The following is a 26589-nucleotide window of genomic DNA, read 5'->3' on the forward strand; positions in this document are numbered from 1 at the left end:
CAGATCCTCACCTGGGTTTTGTCAGAAACTCAATCCGACCTACCTGGAGCCAGGCTTTTGACATTTACTCAGAAAGAAGTACTCAGCACAACCAACAGAAAGTTCGGCGGTTCGAATCCCTAGTATAGGTCTCCTGCGTGAGCAGGGGGTTGGACTAGATGACCTCGAAGGTCCCTTCCAACTCTTGTTACTGTTAAGTTGTTATTTGGTGGGGAGGGGTGTGTGGGCTGAAGAAGCATCAAGGAAAAACCAGAAAGTCCAGTTGCTTCTTGGGGGGATGGCGGGGAAAGCACCTTTGGGACAACTGTTTGACAACCGGAGAAAGTTCTGCTTTTGTCTTGCTTTTCGCGGGGTTGACCACGTTGCCACGAAACGAGCTTTTCATTCGCCGTTTTGCTGGCATTCGGTTTCCATCCCTCCTCCGGCCTCCAGAGATCAACTAGAATTCCGCCTCTCCCTCTCCTCCCTCCGCCAAACCCCCGCTTTGCAAACGCCAGAAAACTTTTCTCTCCCAGTTGGCGAGAGTCGGGCGGCGGCGGTGGCGCGCTTACTCAGGCGCCCGGAACGCGCCTTAGGCCTCTCATTCGGCTGCCCTCCCGCTTCCGAGGAGGAGGAGGAGGAGGAAAGCAGCTCGCTCCCTTGGCAGCGGCCGCGACGCTACGCCGGGACGCTTCTGCCTCCCCCCCCCCCCCCACCATCTTTTGTTCGCAGGGAAAGGAGAGGACGAGATGCCCCAACTGCACAGACCCAGGAGAATAGGCTGCGCCGAGAGCCCCCCGGAGGTCTTTCCGGAGGAAGCCGAAGGAGGCGCCGGGCACGCCAACCCTGCCTATTCCAGCGGGGATGAAAAAGGAGAACCCTCCCAAGGGAACGACGCGGCGGCGGCGGCGGGAGACGATGAGGACCAGCCGCTCCTGAGGGGTATTTTTGAGATCAAGAAGAAGAGCTGCGACGTGGTGCTGAGCGCCCAGAGGCTTAGCTGGAGCCCTATCACGCCTGAGAGCCCCCTAGGTGAGGGCTGCGCCTCTCTGTGAGGGGGTCAGTGAGAAGGGAGAGTGTATAATGTCCCCTTACTCTCCTCCCTCTCTCCCCTCTCCCCCTCCCTCTCCTCTCCCCCCATTCTCCCCCCTCCTCTCCCCCCTTCCCCCTCCCCTCATCTGGGACAAAACTCCCAGCGACTAGATCCCTACATAAGTTACTAACTCTCTGTCATACTCACTGATTTAATGAAATTTGAACTCCTCTTCCCTGCCTCAGAAGTACAGGTAGTCCTCAACTTACAACCGTTTGTGCCACAAGGTTGCTAAGGGAATACCTGCAGCTGTTAAATTAGTCACATGGTTGTTAAGTGAATCTGGTTTCCCCATTGACTTTGAAGGTCACCAAAAGGCCATCACTGGGACTCCGGGACACTTCAACCGTCGTACATGTGAGTCTGTCCTTGTCAAGCATCCGAATGCAAATCACGTGGCCACAGAGGATGCGTTAAGTGTGGAAAACAGTCCTACGTTGATTTTTTTTCCCAGTGATGTAACTTTGAATGGTCACTGAATGAACTGTTGTAAGTGGACTGCCTTGTGGGCATTGTTCTGTCTTAGTTTTCTCTCCAGTCCCTTTTCACCGGGGTCAACGGGAGTGTGGGCTGAGCGGTAGTAGCAGCAAAGCCAAAAGAAAGTTTGGTTAACACACGTTTGCCAATGATGGGCTATCTAGAATGTAATGTTAGGTTGCACATGGTACTTGCAAGGAGTGAGAATCTCGGTTTGTTCCACCTCTCTTTTCTATCTGCAAAGGGATATGTGTGCGTGTGGGGGGGGGGGCACACACTTTCAAATTGCATTTTTACCTAAAGAACACCTTGATTCCAATGCAAAGTTTAGGAGAAATACAAGCATCTTTACTGTATGTTAAGTTGCAAGCACTTTTGCTTATTTTCCCAATGCAAAAAAAGGAGGGGGGCTATAAAGACCTATTAAAGTCAGGTGTGCCTTTCCGTAGTGATGCCCTAAAGCAGTGTTTTTCAACCTTTTTTGTGCAAAGGCACACTTTTTTCATGAAAAAAATCACGAGGCACACCACCATTAGAAAATGTTAAAAAAATTTAACTCTGTGCCTATATTGACTATATATAAGGTGTTTTTCCCACGGCACACCTTACACTATGTCACGGCACACTAGTGTGCCGCAGCACAGTGGTTGAAAAACACTGCCCTAAAGTGCCATTTTGAAAGAATCTTAGTTTGAGTTCAGTTAGTTTACCCAATGAAGCCTTGCAGTCTTGTATGACATGCAACTCCCTCTCACGCAGACCCGCCAGCGAAGGAAAGATTATTTTACTTGTAAAGGCTGACATTTCTCTTTTCTGCTTTCCAGCTGAGCTTCCTTTCCTTAGTCTTAACCCTGCTTAAACCTTAAAAAAAAAGAGGATGGCAGATTAGTGGCTGAAAGAAAAAACATTGCTCCATTTTTCTGTAGAGGGAATAGATGTCTCTCTAGGTATTTGCTGTGTTAGGCAAGCTTATGCAAATCATGCTGTTCTTGCATAATGCCAAGGTTGGTGTGGTTGGAGCTGATCGTGAAATGCAGTGTTTTCTCCTGGAATAGGAAAGCGCAAATTTTCATCACCACTTGGAGCTTTTGGAAACTTGGAGCTTTTCAATAGGGCATGACTTGTTTTACAGCAATAGAGGATCATTTATTTATTTTACAGCATTTCTAGGCCACCCAGTTCCCCAATGGGTGTTGGGAAGCAAATAAAACAGCAGTACAATACACTAAAATTATGGTGGAAAAAACAAAACATCATGACGTCCCACTTCAGAACAGAGTTTGTGGCAATCCTCACTCTTGTGTTCCTTAGTAGCTTGGTGAATGGGGAAGGGAATAAGTGGTTTGGTAACCTAATTCCCAGAATATGCCTGCATAGAACTGAGATAAGTGATAGACATTATGGGACACTGCTAATTTACTCTGCAGGGCTAGAGCAGTGTTTTTCAACTTTTTTGTGCAAAGGCACACTTTTTTCATGAAAAAAAATCATGAGGCACACCACCATTAGAAAATGTTAAAAAAAATTTAACTCTGTGCCTATATTGACTATATATAAAGTGTTTTTCCCACGGCACATCTTACACTATGTCACAGCACACTAGTGTGCCGCGGCACAGTGGTTGAAAAACACTGGGCTAGAGTACTAGAGGAAAGCCCATGGAGACATGCCACAGGATGCCCTTAGCCAGAGTAGGGAATTCAGGGATTTGATGAAATCAAAGCAAATCAGCCTCTTAACTACAAGCTCCACCCCTAACAATGGAGTATGTGTACTATTCAAAGTAAACGAATGGGGCTCTGTATGGAAGGAATTACACATGGAAGCCTGCATGCAATCCACACTCTTGTGTTACCAAGATTCTGTTAGAATTCCTGTCATGTGAATTGGACTTTTATTTGCATGATGCAGGCTTTTTTCTACATTATGCTTGATAAACAGTTAACATCAGAATATAGAATAAACTTGTATCTTCAAAGTTTAAAAATAATAGCAGTAAATTCATTTTCATGGAAATAAGGCTCTTCCAATTAAGGATACTTTAGAATATTAAAATATTTAAAATATGCCCCTGATTATCTTGCATTGTAGTTATTGGGCCATATTTTATATGTGTTACTGTCCTATCCAAAAAATTGTAATGTAAAAAACTTAAATATTAAAATTGAAATAGTAAAATGACAGTTATTTTTCTTGACTTGGTCAGCATAGCAACTTATAGGCAAATCAATTTGTTCCATTTTTATTTATATCGCAACTTTAATCAGTGTATTATTTACAGAAAATGTGAATCCTGTGAAATATAGCTTACATAATTTAAAATGTGCTGAACTTTTTATGTATTTTCAGCTTTTGCTGAATAAACTCTGTTAGTCTTTTGAGTTACTTTTATGTTCTTATGACAATGTTCTGTTGAAACAAATGTGTTACATTACCTGTGTGTTTGATACATACATTAGTCCTCTACCATAAGGGTCTGCTATTATATTAGACACCAGCTGATTTTATGATAGTATCAGATTTCTTTCACATATGCTTGTTTTGTCCAGATGAACTCAAAGAACATCTGTTACTTTTGTGGTGGTATCTGCTGCTTCCTTTCAGTATTTGACCTTTTGGTTAATTATAGCTAACAATCTGCAAAATGTTTAGTATTTTTCTCCTATGGGTTTCTTTGGAGTGGGGGCAGAAATGAATTTTACTAACCTTGAAGTAACATTTGCATATTTAATATTTAATCATTCGGGTTTTTTAAAATGGGAAATATCCGAAGTATCAGAAATTAGGATTGTGTACACTTCAGAAAAAAATAGGAAATTAGTTTTTCAGTCCTTCCATGAGCATATCATTCATTAAAGTAGCTCACAGTTTGAATGGTGTTTGTGTGAGCCTAAAATAGATGCAGATGCTTTAAAAACCTGACTCATTAAAAATAAAGGAAAGTCTTAAAGCAGTATCATTTTTTCCCCAAGTTTGCATAGAAATCTGATACTTGGCTACTTTAATGAATAGAGAGAGGTAGCCTGAAATATTTTAAAATAACTTTTGGAATGTATGCAGCTTTAATGAAAAAAGAATATTATACTTTTTCCATTTTTAAAACAACTGTAAGACTATAAACATCCATACAATTCCCAGAACTATAATAAAACATTTCAAATATTTTTAATTATAATTATAAATTTATAAATTTTTCAAAATCAGAGATACTAATAATAATTGGATCAGACTATAATGCTACAATCAGAAAAATTCTGTATTAATGTAATATTTCAGTGCTTTAAATTTACTACTAGTAGGGAGGCCATGATAGCTTTTATAAACGAGTATTTATACCGAGAAGAGCCGAGGTGGCGCAGTGGTTAAATGCAGCACTGCAGGCTACTGCTAGATCAGCAGTTCAGCGGTTCAAATCTCACCGGCTCAGGGTTGACTCAGCCTTTCATCCTTCCGAGGTGGGTAAAATGAGGACCCAGATTGTTGGGGGCAATATGCTGACTCTCTGTAAACCGCTTAGAGAGGGCTGAAAGCCCTATGAAGCGGTATATAAGTCTACTGCTATTGCTATTGCTATATTTGATACTTTGAGGGCGAAGATTTTGAGGAAATCTAAATTTGTAAAAACATACTATGATAATTAGCATAATTATGCAGTATGCAAGCACAATTTCTAGTTGCCTTGAATCATGAGATGGGTGACATATAAATTTAATACATGTAATAAATACAATTATTTCTGTGCCTCATTGAGTTTGAAAAATTTAATTTATGCCTTTATGTACTGTTTAATACAGTATTATATGTAAACTTCCTTATTGGCTATTACTTTAAAAAAAAAGGGTAAAACTGATTTTAAAAATTACTCCTATGCTTACCAAGTGTGTAATTATATCAACATATTTAAAAAATAAATAAATGGAAATTGATAATGTGGTGTTTTTTTTTAAATGGTAGCGTTGAAATTAGTTTGCTATATTCACTAAGTGGTGATAGCATCTGTGGTGTAAAAAAAAGTATGCTTAGATTACTTTGCAGACCTTTTAATCTCCGAAACAACAGATGTTAGTCCTATCTAGCAATGTGTATCATGGAAACAGTGATTTTTCCCCTCCCCCAGGGAAATAATTGATGAAGAAATGACATAATTACTGAACCCAAGAATACATATTTGTTATTTATTGACTGATATATTTTGGTTATGATGATATTTTGGAGAAACAATATTATGTAAATTATGAAAAGAAATACTGGAAAAGAAATGATGGGTTATAACAAATGCATATTCCCCCTCCCCTAGTTTTCTGATATTTCTGTGCTAATGATTATGGACTGGAGCCTAATGTTCATACACAAATGTTAATAAGCAAGATAAAGCCATGTCCTTGTTACAGGTTAATAACCAAAAGGAGAAGGAAGTCCTGCTTAATAGGAAGCTGTGAGATTATAAAAAATGGAAGAGCTGAGTAAGCTCGTCTATAGTTATGACTATAAATATGTCTATTGGGGACTATCAGCTCTTTTACTTCATGATCTCACAATGTGCTGTACTTATTAATCCAAGTTTCTTTTGTCACACCAGTGACCATACAGTAGAAATATGTCTGAGCTTCAGCTTGTTATTTGGAACAATTGGCTGGGATTTTTACCTGCTGGACTTTCTACCTGCCAAGATTGTGCCAGGGACCTGGATGTCTTGTGGGCAAGACATGAAATATTTTTTTGCTTTGCTTTGCCAATATAGAGATAATCCTTATTTAGAACCCAACAACTTGGTTGTTAAGTGAAGCAGTCATGAAGTTAAATCATGAATGTGCTTATGATTTTGCTTCAGCTTTCCTTTGCTTTACAGACCTGTGAAAGTTGTAAATGCAAGGATTGATCATAAAATTACTTTTGAATCACCTTCATATATACAGCTGAGTAAACAAGGACTATCTATAGAATTTTGAATGTTCATTTCTTGGTGTGTGTATAGCAAATAATACAAATAAGACCCAAGATTTAATAGAAGATGGCAATTTCTATCACACTAACCTGAAAGCTGCACAGTGAAAATGAAATTTGCATAACTTTATATGTAACTGACATATTCATAGATGAATGTAACTATGGTAATTATTGAGTTTACATTTTTTTATTATTAATGAACTTTCATTTATGCAGCATCTTATATATCTATTAACAGATTATCCATTTTAAAAGTTATATTTCTGATACCATTCTTAATTTTATTCTTTTTTATTATTGTTTATTGTTTTATCATATAGCATACAAAACAATAAAACAAACAAAAGTACACATTTAATGCTAACAACAACAAATTTATGGATAATTTTATTCTTAATGAATCTTTTTGTAATATTGCAAGTACCTTCCAGTGGGACATAATATGGAACGCTGTAGGGAAAAGAACACAAAATTTAAACTGAAAGATTTTTGTTGTCGTCTGAATAATAGTAGTATACATTTTGTGATATGAGATGTCCAGTACTGTACAGGATATAGTTTTTAAAAAGTAAGTTCATAAATTGTGCTTGATCTAAGAAAGGTGAACACCAAATTCGCCTGCATTTTACCTCTAACACAAACCGAAGTGTTATGTATCCTTAATTGCATGTGTAATATATACTGCATTATCTAAATGTATGTAAAGCAGCTCACATTCTAGGATAAAAATGCTGACATTAGTTGTTTTTTACCAATTCTGTCATACAGTTAGGAAATGCCAGGTAATGTGCATAATCAGTAAATAAGTATCTTTGCTTAGTTTACTTTTAATGCTACATAGTTTGAATAGTTTGAAACATTAATAGATTTTGCACTAGCAGTAGTTCTTTCTATATTCTTTATATAGAAGATACTTTGAGAGGAAACATTCTTTTGTACTGTGGAATTCTGAATGGTATCAGTATTACCATTGCTTGCTATGAATGTCACAGAGAGTAGCTTTAGATGCTTTAGACGGATATTGTTATCTGATTTCTCTATAAAATGTTTGACATGTTTTGATTCCTATGCAAGTATAAATTTACAGGTTTCAGATATTAAAAATGTAAAAGTCGATGTCAACTTGTAAAGCGTTTCCATGACTACTATCAAGTTGACATAGAAAAAGGGAGAAAAGGGAGGAGAATTCCATGCATACCTTTGGCCAGAGTCAGGTCTCATATTCCTACAGCTGGCATGTGAAATGTGCATGTTCATAGCCTGCCACAGCACCTTGTTGGTGGATTTATGACACAGACAGAAGGAAGGGGATACAGGGGTAAAGTTCAGATGCCATTAAGTGGAAATCAGTCTCGGCTCCACAGAAGAACATGCCAAAATGTTGATCCTAATAAATGACTGGATTTCTTTTGAACTTTGTCTCGAGGCTCATAAATTAATTAGGTCATCTTTTGGAAACTTCACGGTCAATTTATTCAAATACTTAAATACAATAAAGTATAAAGTAATACAAAATTAATTACATCATTAATGTTTTATCTATATTTATAGGTATTAGTAAACTAAATTTCTCTAGTCATTCAAAGTAAGAGAGAAAATCAATTTCTCAGCAACTATGATTTGTGTCTTGTTAACAATACCAGTTAGTAATCCGTTAATAAATAGGTTTCTGTATGTTGTTGAAATCTTTTCATATATCCAAATATACAGCCCAATGTAATGGAAGGCATTGATTGCAATGGCTTGCCTAATTGAATGCCCATTTGTTTCCACAAACTACTAAAAACAGTACAGTGCCAACAAACTGTATTGGATTATGTATTCTGTTTAGGTTTGTTCACTTTTATAAGAACAATGTACATTCAGAATTATATTTCTTCCTATCCTCCCCCCAATGTCTCAAAAAGTGTAGAGTACAACTCCCCCATCCCAATATTTTTCAGAATTCATGTAGCTTCGTTGATTTTTTTCTGCCTGGCAGAGGTGATACTTGCAAAGATTTGCCAACTTGTATAGTCTTTTGGGAACCAAAAATAAGATGTCTCTGTGCCATGTTGGCCGAAGCTAAGCTTCTCTACCCACAGATCCAATATATATTAAACCACAAAGAAAGAAAATTCATCTATCTGTATAAATGGTCCTTGGAGGTAGTAATTTGTTTGAGATGATATGTACCTAAAATGGTTTTCTTCTGATTAGTTTCCTTTCTTCTGTCCAATATTTGCATCCCAAATATCAAAAAGCAAAATAATACGTAAGAATAAAAACATATTTCCTTCCCTTTTATCTCAGAGAGCAAATCTCAGAGAAGTAAAATATGAGTTGTCAAATAAGTTTGGTTAATAAATAAAATTTGAAAAGTTTGAGGAGATTCAGTTTCTTATGAATGTGATATGCTTAACTAAAGTGCTTAACACATGCTGATAGAAATTAATACCATAGCCAACCTTATTTTTGCATTGTATTTGAAGAACTGGACATGTGCAGAAACTGTGAGTACAATTAGTGTCAAGCAGATAAATCCACTTCTAATCCTGTTTATGCTCTACATCAGGCAGATGTGCCAAAATTGATGTAGACAAGCTCTTGGCTTACAGTAATATTTCAAAGAGCTATGTAGTATTGTTTTTGCTGAGGCCTTTCTTAATGTTAAGTGTGGTTAAAAAGAGAAGAAAACCTAACAAGAGTAACCTACTTTATGAAGGTTTTTGGCCTGCTCTTACGGTGAAAACAATAGCAGGAAAGACTATCTTTGTTCCTTGTAATTGATTTTAAAAAATACAGTGGGAAGTGGGAGCTGAATCAAGTAAATAGCATGATATCTAATGTGTACTTAAATCCCCTGTAAGAACAGATGGCACCCTGTATCCTTCTAGGTAATATGAGAGGAGAGTTAATGTTTTGAAACGGCTAGCAATAATCAGTATCATACTAATGAATGGACAATTCTTGAATGGAAAAGAAAAGTTTGCAATATAAATTTGTAAGCCAGTTTTAATTAAAAATGTACAAGTTTTCATTTTTTTAAAAAACTGGATGAGAAATTGATGGTAGAAGTCCATTCTTTCAGGTTAAAATTTTGCAATTTCCTTCTAATTAAAATTATTTATAATTGTTTAAAATAACATTGTATAACCATTTGAAATTGTGTCTAACACTATGATGTCCGCCTTTACAGAAAAGTTGGAGAACTGTCAATTCCAGGTAGTAGTCTCCATAAGACCAAGCATATTAGAACTTAAAGAAGTGTTTGTAATATACCAGTGATGGCTAACCTTTTTGTCGTTGTGTGCTAAAAAGCCCAGCGCCCCATTTTGGGCCTAATACGCCTCCCTGCAGACTTCTGGGAGCAAAAATGGGCACCCTTTCCCTCAGGCATGCATGTGTGTCTCCTGCATGTGCCCTGCCCCCTATACAGGCACAGCAAAGACCCAAAAATTAGCTGGCCATCAGGAGGCATGCGTAGTGGGGCTGAGCTGAAGTGATGGCTCGCGTGCCCGCAGAGAGGGCTCTGCGTGTCACATGTGACACGCGTGCCGTGGTCCATCATCACAGTCAGGGACGTGCAGTCACTAGAGGCAGGGAAGGCGTGGCCTCACCAATCATGAGGAAAAGGAAAGAATTTTAAAGAACTTTTTAAAAATAATTAAAGCCAAGGTAGTTGCTACCAGATTCTAAGTCACAGTGACTTGGAACAGTGCTTAGTGTTAACTATAGGAGGAGGCCAGAGAACTAGGGGCCTCTTTTGCATAAGGATTTTTTTGCCTTTTAAGAGTTAACCAAGGGTTAAAAAGTGAAGAATTCCTTATGCAAATGAGGCACATGTTCTCTCGCCTCCTATAGAGGGAATTTTTAGAGTTCTCTGGGAGCAACTAGCTCAGTCTGACTCAGAGCTCTGGCCTTTCATGAGGGCAGAGTTGAAATCCTCTCTGAAACAGCTGGAAAAGGTGCATGTGTGGGGAGGGGAGGAATTCAAAAAGTTTGATTGCATGCAGAACCCATGTTGCCTTTTCAAACACACACACACACACACACACACACACACACACAGCTGGATAAAAGTATATAAGCCCAGCTTCACTGAAAAGGCAATGTGATTCACCTGCAATCAAAGGCTCCAATCGGAAGGCAGCAGGGGAAGGAGGGCGGTATGGCAGAGGAGCTGCTTTCAAGCCTTTGGAAAATATATCCAATCCAACTTCTGTGTTTGTTTGAGAGTGAGTGAGTGAGAGAGGGATCCAAGTTCTCTGTGTGTTTGTGTCTGTTTGAGAGAGGGGGGAGGGAGGGAGAGAGGGAGGAAGGAGGGGGAGGGAGAAAAAAAAGAATGGGAAAACTTATTTTGCAAGGGGGAAAAATGCTGTCGCTTTAAATCGGAACTGAACATGCCTGGCTGTGGAATTCTGGGAGTTGAAGTCCACAAATCTAAAAAGCTGCCTCACCAGCCATAAAACTCACCACACGTCACTGATCACAGTAATACACTAACCATGATCAGCATTCTATTATTTGTAATGGCTGACAAACAAGAGCACTAGGTTTTTTTTGGATGTGTCAGCAATACAAAATAACACAAGAGACATTCAATGTTTCTATGAACTTCATGTAGTAAGGAGATTTTTTTTCAAAAATCTCTTCCTATCATGATTTTGTTGGCTGTAGGCCTTTGGCTATATGATTCAACCTGCACCTAGATGAGTCTTACTTAATTGCTAAAAAGATGTGTGAAAATCAGATTAATTAGGGAATATGTTTCTATAGATACTGTTTATTTAGCATTGGTGAGAAACTTGGACATGTGCAAAGCTTACTGATTTGGGAACTGAACATTCAGGGAAAACTTGGAAAAATGTTGTTCCTCTTCTGAATGAGGTTGAACCTTCTTTATTAAGAAGTAAATCCTTCGAACTGGAATCAGTTTGTGGTGTCCCAGATGCTTATTCCTGAATTAATGAGGTTTATATTGTTTGCAGTTACTTTCATTTCTTCATGACCTGATGGAGATCATTTCACAAGGATTGCCTGTCAGTAATTGTCCCAAAGATGCTTTTTCCAAAAGGCAACTGGACTTTCTTGATTTTTTTTTTCCTGAACTGAAGTTTCAGAACTGAAGAAGCTTGGATGAGAAGCGAAATATTTTCAGAGGAGTAAACCAAGAGAGTCCAACTGTTTTTTTTTGGAAAAAAGCACCTTACCTGCATAATTGAGAATCTCCATAGACTATCAGTAACAACTACTTGTCAACTTATGCTTGTGTCATTATGAGAATAAATAGCCCCCTAATGTTTCTAGTGAGCAATCCAATTGTGGTTGTATGTGCACAAATACATAATACTCTCTAACACTTGTCTATTAAGAACTATACAAGATTAAGCTGTAGTTATTATTTTCCTTTTTTTGCAGGACATTCCAGTATTGGTTTACAGCGTCAGGAAGAATCTGTTGAAATGAAAGATGTATTTTCCGTAAAATTGAAACGTCGTCGTTTTGCTGGGCAAGAAAGAGGAGGCACACTATTAGGAATTGCTATTTTTGTGTGTCTAAAAAAAGAAGGCAATAAACTTAAAGATGCCACCATCAATCTAGGTAACATAAGTGAAGACCATTGTTACTTATGGTATAGATCTGTGAAGACCATTTTGACGGGTAAGTAATTTTCACATTTTCAAAACGTTTTGTGATAAAAGATATAACAGCATTGTTACTGTTTTATCAAACAATACATTCTACTGTCTATAGATATTCTCAATCATCCAGGTCATGGTTGTCCCAAAGGTGCTTTTTGAAGAGGCAACTGGACTTTCTGATTTTCCTTTGAAGACCTTTTGCTTTTCATCCAAGAAGCTCCTTCAGCTTTGACTGGATGGTGGGAAATTGAATAAATCCTTCCATTCCAAACGTTTCCATTCCAAACGTCTTCAAAGAAGAACCAGAAAGTCCAGTTGCCTCTTGAAAAAAACACCTTTGGGACAATATATTCTACTGACTTTAGAAGAGGTTATATCCAGATAAGAATAATTAAGATGTCAATAATTTTCTCATGTTGATATAGTTATTATGTTTTTTATTATTACTGTTGTTGTTTCCTTGATACACTTTTCACATGGTGAAATTACACGGATTTTATTTTGTGTATTTGGTCCATAGGTAATACTAAACTCATAATTTGTGTGCATGAAACTCAGCTCTTTTCTCCATCCCTGTGTTCAACAGGAGATGAGAAACCTTTCCTTCTGTTTCATTAGCTGAAATTACTTGTTATTTCTTAATCCTGTAAAATTATATCATCTTCAGGTTATGAATTATGTTCCTGGCTTGTTTTCCTAACCCATGGGTGACCAACCCTTTTACTCCATTTCAATTTATTTGCGTTGATTAGTAAAATACTAGTTGTGGCAATGGATGTGGTCACACCTGATGGGATTTAGGTTACTCCTCAAGATTTACTGTGCCTCTACTTACCTGTCTGTATTTCTGACCTCACAAATACAAGTAGACTCTCATTCTCCCCTGGATGTGCACTGCAGCTCTAGTCTTGCTTCAGATTGATTGGCGCTTGGGATGAGAAGGCATGTGGTTGTTATACATCTCCCCTTCTGCCTAGCCAATGCATACTACCGTTAGGAGTGCTCTTCCCTAATTTTCGTACCAGTCTGATGGACAGAAAAAAATTGCTTAGGAAAGGGGCCTGCAAGCTGCATCCAGAATTCATTCTTCTCAGATTAAGTAGAATGAGCATTTTATAGTGGAAAAACTTCCAGTCTCCTTACAGCCATACTGGTAGGACGAGAGGTGGCTTCTCATCACCTATTCCTGTAGTGTTACGTTATAGTTTAGCAGTAATGATAAGTTGTAGTTTAATGATAATCAACTGTGTTCATATTATCATGCCATATCAAATTAGTCCAATATATGCAAAAATCTTTTGTCCATGTACACAATCACTTTGTCTCAAACTGTCTTGGCTTGCTCTAAAATTGGTACTCATGGTTTACCTACAGGTAATGGATTATCATTTAATGGATGCTCCCAAAGAAGGCTTGCCAACCCAGGGGAAAAGACTGGATATAATTCTGTTGTTTTTGATGCCGCTAGGGTGGGCTTTTAGTGAATTCTATTTAGGTGCTGTGCTTTTGTAGCTTTTAAAATTTATTCCAATTATTTTTGCATTTGTTTTATGCTACCGTTTTAGAATTAATCTTTTAAACTGTTTTAAAAATGGGTTAAGCTGATTTGCAAACCCCCTTTCTGTTTTGAAAAAAGTGAATGTCTTAACTTATTTTAAAATGTAAGGGAGATTGTATCTGACTTGGGCAACGTTTTCTAAACCATGTTTCCCTGTGAATTAATTGCTACTGTAAAGCTATCCTTATAATAACTCGTTCACTATTATAACTGAGTTTGTGCAGTGTTGACTTACTTATATACTGCTTCATCCATCCGATTTGGATGCTGCTTGATTCCAAGTGATTCCACACAGCTAAAAACAAAAACAAAAAAACAAAAACAGCAGGACTAAAACACAATAAATAGGAATAGAAGAAAAATAATTATTAAAAAAGATAACTAAAACTACCGATCCAAAAATCCAGACAACACACCAATATACATGCAAAATATTGTAACACCTCAAATAAGGAGTTTCCATCTCCTCCATCCAAGGTTTGGGAGGTTCACCGACAAATGCGCACACGACATAAGCGTGCTGATGAAACCGCGGCAAGAAAACCACGATGTCGAAATCGCGCCCACAACAGCGTGCCGACAAAAGCGTGCCTTCAACAAACGCGAAAACAACGTAATAACCCTAACCCTAATCCTAAACCTAACCCTAAACGTAACCCTGAACCTAACCCTAACCCTAACCCTAACCCTTACCTTAACCCTAATCGCGCTTTTGTGGGCACGATTTTGTCGGCGCGCTGTTGTGGGCGCGATTTCAACATCACGGTTTTCTCACCGCGGTTTTCTCGGCGCGCTTTTGTCGTGCGCGCATTTGTCGGGTCACGGGTTTGGGAGAATAAGATTGTCAGGGTCTTCATCAGGATTACTTTTGTTTGCTTCTGGGGTCTATTTCTTCATTGACATGACAGTTTCTTTACCTCTACATATGAGAAGTAAAGGAATTGGGGATGAATTTTGTGGAATGATTGTCTTTCTCAAATGTTTCTCTCTACTGCCATAAATCAAGATCTGTAATGCCGTAAATATTTGACAACAGTAATTTGATATCCTAGAAAAATATGATAATATTTTTGTTATCCTTTGGTCCAAAAACTAAAAGCAAATTTAGGAATAAAATTAAGATAATATTAATATGAAAAAGCAAAGTTTAAAATTATGTTGCAAATTATATACTTTTAAAAGTCAGATAGAATTAAAATGTTTTTACCTCCTTTTTAAAGTGATTAGGTTTATAGTCCTAAGGGAGGGAATTATATGACTGGGAACTGTACCAAAATCCTCTTCCGCATCCTTGATCACTCCTGCCATTTTTTGATAGCATTTTGTGATTGTGGTACTTTGGTTGAACCTTATTAATCCTGCTTTAATACACAGGATTGTGTTCTCATTTATTGAGTTCTTCTTTTATGCTAATTTCTTCATTTTTCAGTATTTTAAGTACTGAAACAGAATCATACATAGTTATATAAATGGGTACTTTATATTACCTTCAGTATCTCATTTTGTATCAAAAGACTGATTATTAATGTGATTGTTCATAGTGCTCTTACTAACTCCATGCCTGTCTAATGGCATTGTAAAAATAGATGTTACTATATCTGCATATAATCAGATTGTTATAAATGTTTGTTTTATACTAAAAGACATAGAAATAAAAATGAAAGTTCTGTAATTAAAACTGAATATTAAGGATTCTGTTATACCTCACAACCAGTTTCCTACAAAAAACCTAAAATATCTATTGTATCTTAAATATTCATCACATGTCCCAAAGTTGAAACTATACAGAGACATCAATAATACTTTTGTTGATGAATAAAAGTCTACTTGGGTAATATTCGTTTTGTTTTAAGATGACAGGTTTTAATATATTGAAGATGATCGTGTTGAACTTTATTATGATTTAATGTTCATTGATTATGCTTTTGATACTTACTGTAGTGCACATGGATATGTCCCATTAACAGTTTTCAAAACTTTTAAATTAAAACTAGACTTTTCAGTTCACTGGGATACAATTCTAAAAATATTATGAAAGATGATGTTGCTTGTTTTAGGAAATCCTGCTATAAAACTTTAAAACCAGAATAGGGTAGTTTCAGTGCTTTCATTGTATCTATGATAAGGGTTTCTGAGACGAAACGGCATCATTTGTCCTATCTTTTAAAATCTGATTTCTAAAACAAAACATCTTTGCAATATATATCGGTCTTTTCGGAATCAAAGTGGAATGGTTATTGATATGAGCAAAGTGTTATTGAACCTTTTTTTACAGGATGACTCCCACACCAAGCTTTAATGCGGGTATCTAAAGCTTCCTGCAGGAAGACTTAATTATCCCATTAATGTTATACATTAACAGTTGTAGCATCAACTATGTTTTATCTCTCGTTAGCATGAAAAATGTTTATTCGTAGTCATTACTACTGTCTCTATCTAGCAATTTTCTTATTGCTGGTGGTATAGAAGATTAATAATATATATGACAGTGACATCATTTCGGGCTCCGAACTTTGGTAAACATAAACCTGCTGCCATAAAACTAAATACTGAAAGCAGCACAGATGTGTGTCTGAGGATAGCGTCCCTGCTGCCCTCGGAGCCTTTGTTTCCAGACCACCCTGATTAACCCCTACTTTTCATGGTTCATTGATTCATTCACTGATAGATCAAGTTTAAACTAGTGCATATTGGCACATTTGTTACCAGGAGAGGAACAGTTGGCTGTTCTCTATAAAAGCACTACTTCGGTTTGGGGAAGAAAGCTACAATAAACTCTTAAATTAAATGTAGGTTATGACGCTGCCAAAGCTGTACAAGTCGCCTCTATATGTTTGTAGTGAGAGTTGAAATACTTAACACTTAATATTTAAACATATAAAGTTGTTTATTAAAAGTTGGCCGAATAATCTCATTGGGGAAGAGGAAGATATGTTAGATGATTTTATGGGGTATGCCACCCAGAGTCACCTTTGAGATGGGCAGCTGTAGAAAGCAAATAAATTAGGAAACGCTCAGCGTAATGTAATTATGGATACTTTGATAAGGTATTTGCTGATTTAAAGTCCAGTGCTATCAACCTTAGCTATTATGATTCATCAGACTACGAATAGCAATAGCAATTAGTTAGACTTATATACCGCTTCATAGGGCTTTCAGCCCTCTCTAAGCGGTTTACAGAGTAAGCATATTGCCCCCAACAACAATCCGGGTCCTCATTTTACCCACCTCGGAAGGATGGAAGGATGAGTCAACCCTGAGCCGGTGAGATTTGAACAGCTGAACTGCAGAACTGCAGTCAGCTGAAGTAGCCTGCAGTGCTGCATTTAACCACTGCGCCACCTCGGCTCTTCATAGAATAAGCCTTGTGTCTGCAAAATCCTTCCCTGGAACTCCCTCCCTTGCCCTCCGTTTAGGTTATTAAATGCAATGACTGAAGGAGCTTACACAAGTAATGAGAAGGGCACTCCTCCATTGTCATCTCCATGCACTGATTATTGTGTGGCGAACCTTTTCAAAGGGAGCATGCGCAGCACTGAGTGCCGAAAAGAGAGCACTTCATGCTCACAGGAGTGCTTTGTGCACATGCTCATCTTGGCCATGACCAGGAAGAGGAGCTGCCCAGGGGACATGCGCACGCCGGAAAATGAAGTTTCTGGTGTGTGCATGCACGCCAGCCAGCAAGTCTTCCACATGCACTAGCTGGCACGCATGCTCATGCCAGAAAATGGAAGGCCAGCTCTTCTGCTTTCCAGCATTGCTGCACGCGCAAAGGCCAGCTGATCATCACATGTGCATGCACACCAGAAACCGATGATGCCATGCATGCCAGGTGACATGGCTCTGTGTGCCACTTTGGGCATGCATGCCATAGATTCACCACCATGGTGTAAGGACCTTAGTTCCCAAATCTAGAACTCTGTTTCCCTGAAAATAAGACCTCCCTGGATAATAAGTCCAGTCGGGCTTTTGAGCCCATGCATTTAAATAAGCCAACCCTGAAAATATTGCAACACAGCAGCAGCCATGAGGTGACCACGTTCACTGCCTCCTGGACCTCAAAAATATTAAGACCTCCCACAAAATAAGGCCAAGCGCTTATTTCGGGGGTCAAAAGAAAATGAGACTCTTGTCTTATTTTTGGGGAAACACGGCTACTTCAAGAGATAAAACAACCTACCTGGTACAGGTCATTCAGATAAAGGAGCAAAGTGGAATTCTCAGTGCTTTTCATAGTACTGGAAGAAGCTTAATCAAGTTTGTCTGACTGGTTAATGCTTGTCTGAAATGGGCAATTTTAGACTTGCAAATTCTTATAGTTTATTTATAGTTTATAGTTTATTTATTTGTATGCCGCCCTTTTCCCTGAGGGGACTCAGGGCGGCTCACAAGTTAGGGGAAGGGGAGGACAAAACAAGTTATGAACATAAACAATACATTGTTAAAAGAGAACACAACAATCATACCATTCGGGTGGGGTTAGGGTCTTTAGCCCCAGGCCTGCTGGGACAGCCAGATTTTAAGGGCAGTGCGGAAGGTCTGGAGGGTGGTGAGGGTACGAATCTCCATGGGGAGTTCATTCCAGAGGGTCGGAGCAGCCACCGAGAAGGCTCTCCTCCGGGTAGTTGCCAGATGACATTGGCTCGTTGATGGAATTTGGAGAAGGCCTAATCTATGCGATCGGATCGGTCTAGTGGAGGTAATTGGCAGTAGGCGGTCTCTCAAGTACCCAGACCCAATACCATGAAGGGCTTTGTAGGTGACAAGTAGCACCTTGAAGCGCACCCGGAGAGCAACAGGTAGCCAGTGCAGCTCGCGGAGGATAGGTGTTACGTGGGTGAAGCGAGGTTATTTGGATTCATTTTTTGTTTAATTGGAACAAAAGAGAGATTCTTCAGTTGGAGCTAGTCAAATGATGTGGACTTAAAATTCATCATCACTTCAAAAATGTATTCTGAAAAAATCCCAAAATAAAACAGAACTCCCAGTTCTTCAGAAACAGTTCTGTTCCTAATTATATTGAGCTTTTCTCTTTAGAAAATAAACCTTGATGCACCACAAACCGTGTCATCTTTACAAAAATAAGAAGATCAAGTATAATCTGTTATAGTGCATAGGCAAAATAATTGAAGAAGCTTACAGGTAGTCCTTGCCCTACAACTATTCATTTAGTGACTGTTTGAAGTTATAGTGGCACTGAAAATGTGACTTATGACAGGTTTTCACACTTAGGACTGTTGCAGCATCCCCATGGCTACGTGATCAAAATTTGGTTGCTTAGCAACTAACATGTATTTTTTTACAGTTGCAACATCCCCGAGTCATGTAACTACCATTTCTTACTTCCCAGCCAGCTTCTGACAAGCAAAATCAATGGGAGAAGCCAGGTTTCTTCAATGACCATATGATTTCCTTAACAGTTGAGAAGGTGGTTGTGCTGTGGCTCCAGAGGTTTCTGGATGAAATGGATTATCTCGATCCCTACCAGTCAGGATTCAAGCCTGGATTTGGGACAGAAATGCCATTGGTCATACTTTTGGATTATCTGTGCAGTGATGGCTAACCTTTTTGTCGAGGCGTGCCAAAAGCGTGGGGAATATGGGAGGTTGTGTGCCCATAATGTAATGCCCTCCCCCTGCGCATGCATGCACAACCCCGTGCATGTGCTCACACACACCCCCGGCACATGTATGCAGGCCTCACTGAAGCCTCCGGACTTCCAGGAGGCATGTTGGACCATTTTTTGCCCTCCACCTGCTTCAGGAAAGCCTTTGATTCTTTTCTATTAGTCTTCTTATTTTAAATGAGATTTTATATTTTGTAAGCCGCCTTGAGTCCCCATGTGCGAATAGGCAGCAATATAGATTCAATAAATAAATAAAAAATTGCAGTGATTTGCTTAACAACTGTGATAAAATGGGGCACAACTCACTTAACAACTACCTTGCTTAGCAATGGGAATTTTGGCCTTAATTGTGGCTATAAGTGAGAACTACCTGTAATATATTCTGATAAGTATATTAATGATTGAACTAGAATTTCTTAAATTCTTTAGGTTACAGAAGGTTCTCAAGTTAGGATCGTTTTTCATCACATCCATCCAAATTGAAGAAGGGTGCAATTGTGATACTTTTAAACAAAAATTCAAACGAGATTAATGAATTGGACACAATTTCAAGTAGTGGCTGGACAAAAAACAGTATAGAATTCACGTTAAATAGCAGGGAAAGCATCTATATATATGCAGTATTACTTTCAGTACTGGATTTAATTTCTTTGTCACATCACTTCCTCTCATAATTCTAAGGCAACAGTTTCTTATACATCTATAACTTGTCCTGGCAATTAATAAAAGTGAAGGATGAACTTCGGATCACATAAACACTGTGGTATATACTGGATAGATCAGTGCACTTAGCAGTGTATCTTTTCAGAGAAATGCTTGGAGAAGAACAGGTAGCCGGAACGCACCAACATTAGTGTATAGAAGAATAAACTTTGCCAATTACATGCCCTTGACACAATCTTTCCCTGTCTGGCTACCTTCTAGATATGTATGAACAGTCACTCTTAGAAGTTCCCAGCTAGCACAGCAGGCAGTGACAATCCTGGGCAGGTCTGCACAATTGGATGACATGGTAGCTGAGAAAGATTGCTTTCTCAGAGCTTATTGTACACGAATCAACAATTTCAACATTTTAAAAATGTGAATATGAACATTTATATTCTACTTGGGCACCTTTTTTTTCCATGACTCCCAATTTTACTTTAGTTGAACTCTAATAGTATTGTATATTATATTGTGTTAAGAGCTAAGGTGGCGCAGTGGTTAGAGTGCAGCACTGCAGGCTACTTCAGCTGACTGTTAGCTGCAGTTCGGCGGTTCAAATCTCACTGGCTCGGGGTTGACTCAGCCTTCCATCCTTCCGAGGTGGGTAAAATGAGGACCCGGATTGTTGTTAGGGGCGATATGCTGACTCTGTAAACCGCTTAGAAAGGGCTGAAAGCCCTATGAAGCGGTATATAAGTCTAACTGCTATTGCTATTGCTATTGCTATTGTATTATTACAATTATAGTACAAAAGAGAAGAAATTGTGTCATTATAGTTTGTTTACTTCTATGGGTTTTTTTTCTGGGTTAGGATGGATAAATTGGAAAGTTAACTTTCATACTGCAGAAGAAATGCCCTTTTGCTTTTGTGAAATCCCACCAGAAATAAACACGAATAGAATTTGTGATGAATGGAATGAGTTTTGAGATAAAAGATAATTAATAGTTTATTTAAAAAAAATGAAATAGGAAAATAATCTCAAATTTTATTTCAAATGTGAATGAAATTGGATTGATTTTTGCGTATCCTTTTGTTTTGTGCCCTTTTAAAAAAAATCTTTTAATCAGGGGCAGATTTCTTTTGCACCTGCTCCTTCTGTGTGGCATGATACATAATCTGCAAATCCTGAAAATTGTAGTATCAAATCTCTACACCAACTGTGAAGGAGTACTATTATCAAATCCTTGCTGTTAGGCACTTCCTCTTATTCTCCCAGGAGACAATTCTCTTCTCAATTTATCACTCTCCCTCTTTCAGGTTTGAACTGTGACCTAAAATCTTTTTTTATTATAGCTGCTGCATAATGCTCTTGATGGTGACTCACTTAGGTAGGTATTGTCAGCTACAAACCCACAAGTGGGTCAGTGCTCTAGTTGTATCAGGATTATATTGGAGTTGGATATAAGTAATGAGCATGCTAGCTCCCTCCCCCCCCCCTGCCATGGTTATGAAGAACTCTGAAAGCGGTATGGTTGCAAAAATGCATAAATATTTGCCTGTTATCCATGAAACTATACTACCCGTTACCAAATGTGCTGTGACATTTGTTTGATTTTTAGGGTTTCCAAATCGGCCAAAGTCATTAAAAGTATTTATCAATCCAACTAGCCATAAAAAAGAAGCTACTCGGATTTATTATGAGCAAGTTGCTCCCCTCTTCAAACTGGCTGACATCATGACTGACGTTACTGGTAAGATGCTTTAGTTTAGAGACTTCGGTTTAATCCATTTGTACATTGCATGACTCACTAATACTGGGGATATTTGTGTTTCAGTGTACAGGCTGTGACAAAGTATGTCCTACTGAATTTTCTAGGGCTCATTTTGGGAGAGGAAATGATAATACCAATAGTAGGAAAGCAGCCTGTCAATCCAGAGGTACAAGTTCGTCGCCCTATTGAACAGAGCACATTGCTTATCAGAGATGGGGCTGGTGTTTTATAAAAGTCCCTTGGCCTGATTTTGTTTTAAATATTTTCATTTTGGAAATATGATGTTGGCTTTCAATATTTATTGAACATTAGACAAGTCATGTTCCTTTGGGTCATCAGAGATATTTCCTTACATAAACAGAGAAACAGAGTGACCACAGATGGGTAAAAAAGCAGTGGGAGTGGAAGCAACTTCTGACTTCCTGCCAGCTTCCCCATTGAAGTATCATGTAGGAAGCTGGCGGACAGCATTGGAAATGTTCCATTCCTGCCTCCCTCCGGGGGCAGTTGGTTGGATGGCATATATTGGGAATGGTGTAAAGGGATTCCTTTCTCCCTCTTCCTCCCTCCCTTCCCTTCTCATCAGGAAGGTAAACGACTGTAGACAGCGGTGGGGTTCACTTACCTTCCCTACAAATGTGAGTGCATGTGCGTGCAGTGCTCACGCATTATGTCAGGGCGGGTGGGCAGAGCCTCCCATAGCCAACACTACTGGTTTGCTCGAACCGGACAGAACCGGCTGAATACCACCTCTGGCTGTAGTTGGATGGGGAGGAAGTGAGGGATTGTGTGAGGGGCTGGGAAATTGTCATGGAACGTTGAAAATGATCACGTGACTAAAGCAGCAGCACTAAAGCAGCCACAACTTGTCCAAACTTCATTCCTTTGGGGGTCGCGGGTCCTAGGTTCTGGACACATTCTGTAAGTTAGTCCCTTTGAGGTACCTTGGTTCAAAAATGTTGAGTCTCATGTTACAGCTGATTTAATCTATTGTAGTGGATAACATTAATTACTAGTTTTAAAGTAGAAATGAATTAATATTTTTAAACTGAGATGTTCACATTAAATATATGCCATATATTAAAATTCGGTGATATGTAATCATAATTCAAGGAATACTGCTGAGTTTATTGGCTAGCACTCCTCCTTCAGGATAATTCAACAAATTACAAGGACCAGGTTTATTGAACTAGTTGTTTTTGCAACTGTATAATTTGATAATCATACATTGACAATCACGCAGGAATATATTCTTCCAAAAAATAAACAGAAAAGTGGACTACTTAAACATAATTTAAAATAATTCTTTTTCACATATTTGAGTGCAATTATACAATAAAAATAAGTTAACTAGACTACAATTATTATTATTTTTTGTAGTTTTAGGGTTAACTAGATTATAATAACTGTCTGTGGTTTAGAACTTTGTAAAGCATGCAACCATGGAAATAACTCAATTCAGACGCTTTGTAGTCCAGGCAGTTTAGCTTTGGCAGACTTGATTACTTTTACTTCCTGGAGCTTCCCCTAGGATGAGTCATAATTAAAATTAACAATATTTCCTGCTTCATATGCAAAAACAAAGCAGAGAGTTGAAAAAAGAACAAATACTTCAAATCATCTTATTGCACTACCGGACTTGTATTTTAAAGTGCAACAAAGCACCATGTTCCAGCATACTCTTATCTTATTGCAGTCAAAAAACTCTTTGCTTTGTATTGCTTCCTATTTCTTCTCTTTGATTCAGCAAGAGAAAAGGATGTATGCCTTTGTTATATTAATTATTCAGTAGTCAATAGATTGGAGTGTATCATTCAGTCTACTGTATCCATTAAGTTCTGTTATCTAGGCAACTAAGCCTTTGTCATAGTTAAGGCACTAGGTTAGAATGGGTGATTGACATTGGGCCAATCCCTCTCTCTGGGCTCCAGGAAACAAGCAATGGCAAAAATATTGCCAAGAACACTGCAGGGACTAGTCAAAGCAGTTGCCAGGAATCAACACTTAGTTGATGGTACATACATACAGGTAATTGGAAGGTTGGGGCTGAGCTATGAATATATCTTCTCAATGTTTATGTATCCCAGTGATACATAAAACCACTGTGTTGTTATTTCAATGTTCTATCAATTCATCTCCTCAGGTTTGAAGTATGCACAGAGAATGTGCTGCTTCTGGGCTTTGCACAGTATTACTCTGACCTTTGAGGTTTGGATATGGTGTGACACATGCATAATTTAATTGATGTTATTTTATACAGTAATTTGTTTTCTAACCCTTAAGAACATTTTTACTTAACTATAATGAGCCATAAAAATGAATAATATTCAATTATTAAATTTATTAAAGTATAGCAACTTAAAAATACTAAAGCATATTAACATTGGGATTTTACAGTGATGCGTCATTTATCCAGTGAATTTAAATATCTACAAAAGCACTGGAACTGATGGAACATGCTACACCAAAGACAGCTAAGCATGAAATATTAATGTAATTGTGGATATAGTAATGTACATTGTTACACACATACACACACAAAAATCCATCTGGAATTGTCGTATCAGTCACCAGAAACCTTTGATGAGTGGATACAGCTGGGCTGCCTCTTCTGGCAACCGTGGCCCAGAAAATTGTACATGTGGTTATAATACTTTATACCATCTGCATTATGCCAGTTTATTCTTTATTTGCTGGTGTTTATTGTACTGCACATAATAGCAACCAACAGCAGCATTATACATTTAAAAATTCATTTCCTCTGAGGCCACAGATTCTGATGTGTATGTGATCCGTCAGCTTCTTATGTTATATTGTTTTGTTATTAGGTTCCCAGCTTTATTCCCTCCATACTTCATTTGTGCAAATTGAGGCAAAGATTTATTTTATATACTAATAACTAAGATAATGGGATTTATTATGTAATAAAACTGTTTCTATTAGAAATAACATCTATTTTTTCTTGTTACAAAAGAGCAAAAAAGGTCCACAAACAAGAAGCAGGTGCAAAAAGTTGTATTTATCATGGAAGCTTATAATGTCTTAGGGTTCTTTTAATTTAGAAATCTGTTTTCTTATATATTACAGGAGTTAAATTGAACTCATTATCTGAGAAAGTTTGTCAGTTCAAATTTTCAACATTTCAGTAGCAAAATTCTAATTTTGGAAGAAGTAATTGGAAGAAACTACCTGATGTGTGAACTAGATTGGATCTTTTAAGACTTGTTTACCTCAGTGTTTCTCAACCTTGTCAACTTGACAATTCGCTGGCTGGGGAATTCTGGGAGTTGAAGTCCAGACATCTTCAAGTTGACAAGGTTGAGAAACACTGGTTTACCTTTAAGAAGTTCAATACTGTTTAAATGGGCATTAATTGTTTTAGTTTTACAATGAATTATGGTCTTTCTTTTTACATAGTTACTAAATATGAAGGTCATGCTCTTACACTGCTCAAGGAATGTGATCTAAATTCTTTCCATGGGTAAGAATTTTTTAAAAACCTTCTTCTTCTTACTGTAAGGATGCTGTTACTTTGAGCAAAAGGCTAAAGATTAAGTTATTTAGCTCTTATCAGCTAGCAATATCCTTGCTGGGATTTGAACCTGGCCTGTTTTTACATATTAGGCAGTTAAAACAGCTCAAGTTCAAATCCCAGCATATAATTTGTGGAATGTGTGCATTTGTCTCTTTGCTTATACCCTGTTCAAATTACGCAGACTCTGTGTGTCTCATAAAATTGTACTACCGTAGAACAATTTAGTAAAGTGTAATAAAACCTAAATTTAAAAGAACCTGCAAGAAAGACATCTCTCATCCTAAAGGCTTGAAGGAAAACACAATTTTTATAGCTTTCCTGATATTTGGAAGTATGGGGACCAGATAAGTTGTTCCAAAGAGTCAGGGCTCCCACAGAGTTGGCCTGCTTTGGCCTGTCATCCTCCTGACATTCCTAGGGGAGAAGCCACAGAGCATGCCTTCCTGGGCTAATCACACAGGACAGAAGCATTTCATTTAGAATGGTCTTTTCATAGATATTGTGGATTCAACCTCTATAGGGCTTCATCAAAAACAATCAGCCTTCAGAATTTTGGACCTGGGTTGTAAGTGCCTTTTGAAAGGTCCATCGTAACTTGGAATGGTTGGTAAGACACTAGTTGTAAGTCAAGGACTACCTATATTGGTAGTCCTCAGAAGCTGCCCCAAGTAATGCAATCTTGAAATACTGAGGGACCTGTTGTTAGGGCCTTATCCTCCTCTAACAAATTGATGTAGCCATTGAAGCCTGGCAAAGAATCTATCCAGTAGTCAGATAAGAGCTATGAATTTTGGAGACTCTTAAGCTGTTGCTCTGCATGTTGAGGGAGAAAACAATCCTATCTAGGACTAGCATCAGAGCTACTAAGGAGTTGGGGTCATCTTAGCCATCCTTCTCCAATAGAATGATGCCCACCTTAAGCAGAAGCACTAGATGACATTCTGCATCCTGCATTCTTACAGAAGCACTGATGTTTTGCTGCCTTTATCACAATAGTACAGGCTTTAACTTGGCTTTTAAGAGCAGAGGTTCTCCCAAAGTAATTTATAGTCATAAAATGTAATGTTAAAAACACATGCAATAATAAAAGTGGGCTCACATGAATGTCCCCATGTAGTCACTATTATAAGTCATAATTGGTTGGAAACCAATTTTTGATACAGAAGTTCTAGTATGCAAAAAGAATTACATCAAATAGTCTCCTGAGAAGAATTACAAAGTCTTTCGAACAATGTATTAGAGCAGCAGTTCCCAATCTTTGCGGCTTGGCAGCCTGGCTGAGTGGGGAACTGGGCTGCGTGAGTGGTAGGCCGGTGTGCATGCAGCCCTTGC

The 26589-nt window shown here is 38.2% G+C and overlaps 1 protein-coding gene across 1 annotated transcript in view; it reads left to right on the forward strand.

The window, feature by feature from the left end:
* The first annotated feature begins 728 nt into the window (after positions 1-728).
* The window catches only part of CERKL (ceramide kinase like), a 45285-nt gene continuing 19424 nt past the window's right edge, over positions 729-26589 (forward strand). The window contains exons 1-4 of the mRNA XM_032237249.1: positions 729-1011; positions 11897-12139; positions 21570-21701; positions 25140-25203. Coding sequence (XP_032093140.1) covers positions 729-1011; positions 11897-12139; positions 21570-21701; positions 25140-25203 — 722 coding nt within the window. The remainder of the gene's footprint in view (positions 1012-11896; positions 12140-21569; positions 21702-25139; positions 25204-26589) is intronic.

The sequence above is a fragment of the Thamnophis elegans genome, chromosome 1, assembly GCF_009769535.1.
Source record: "Thamnophis elegans isolate rThaEle1 chromosome 1, rThaEle1.pri, whole genome shotgun sequence".
In the NCBI taxonomy this organism is placed as follows: domain Eukaryota; kingdom Metazoa; phylum Chordata; class Lepidosauria; order Squamata; family Colubridae; genus Thamnophis; species Thamnophis elegans.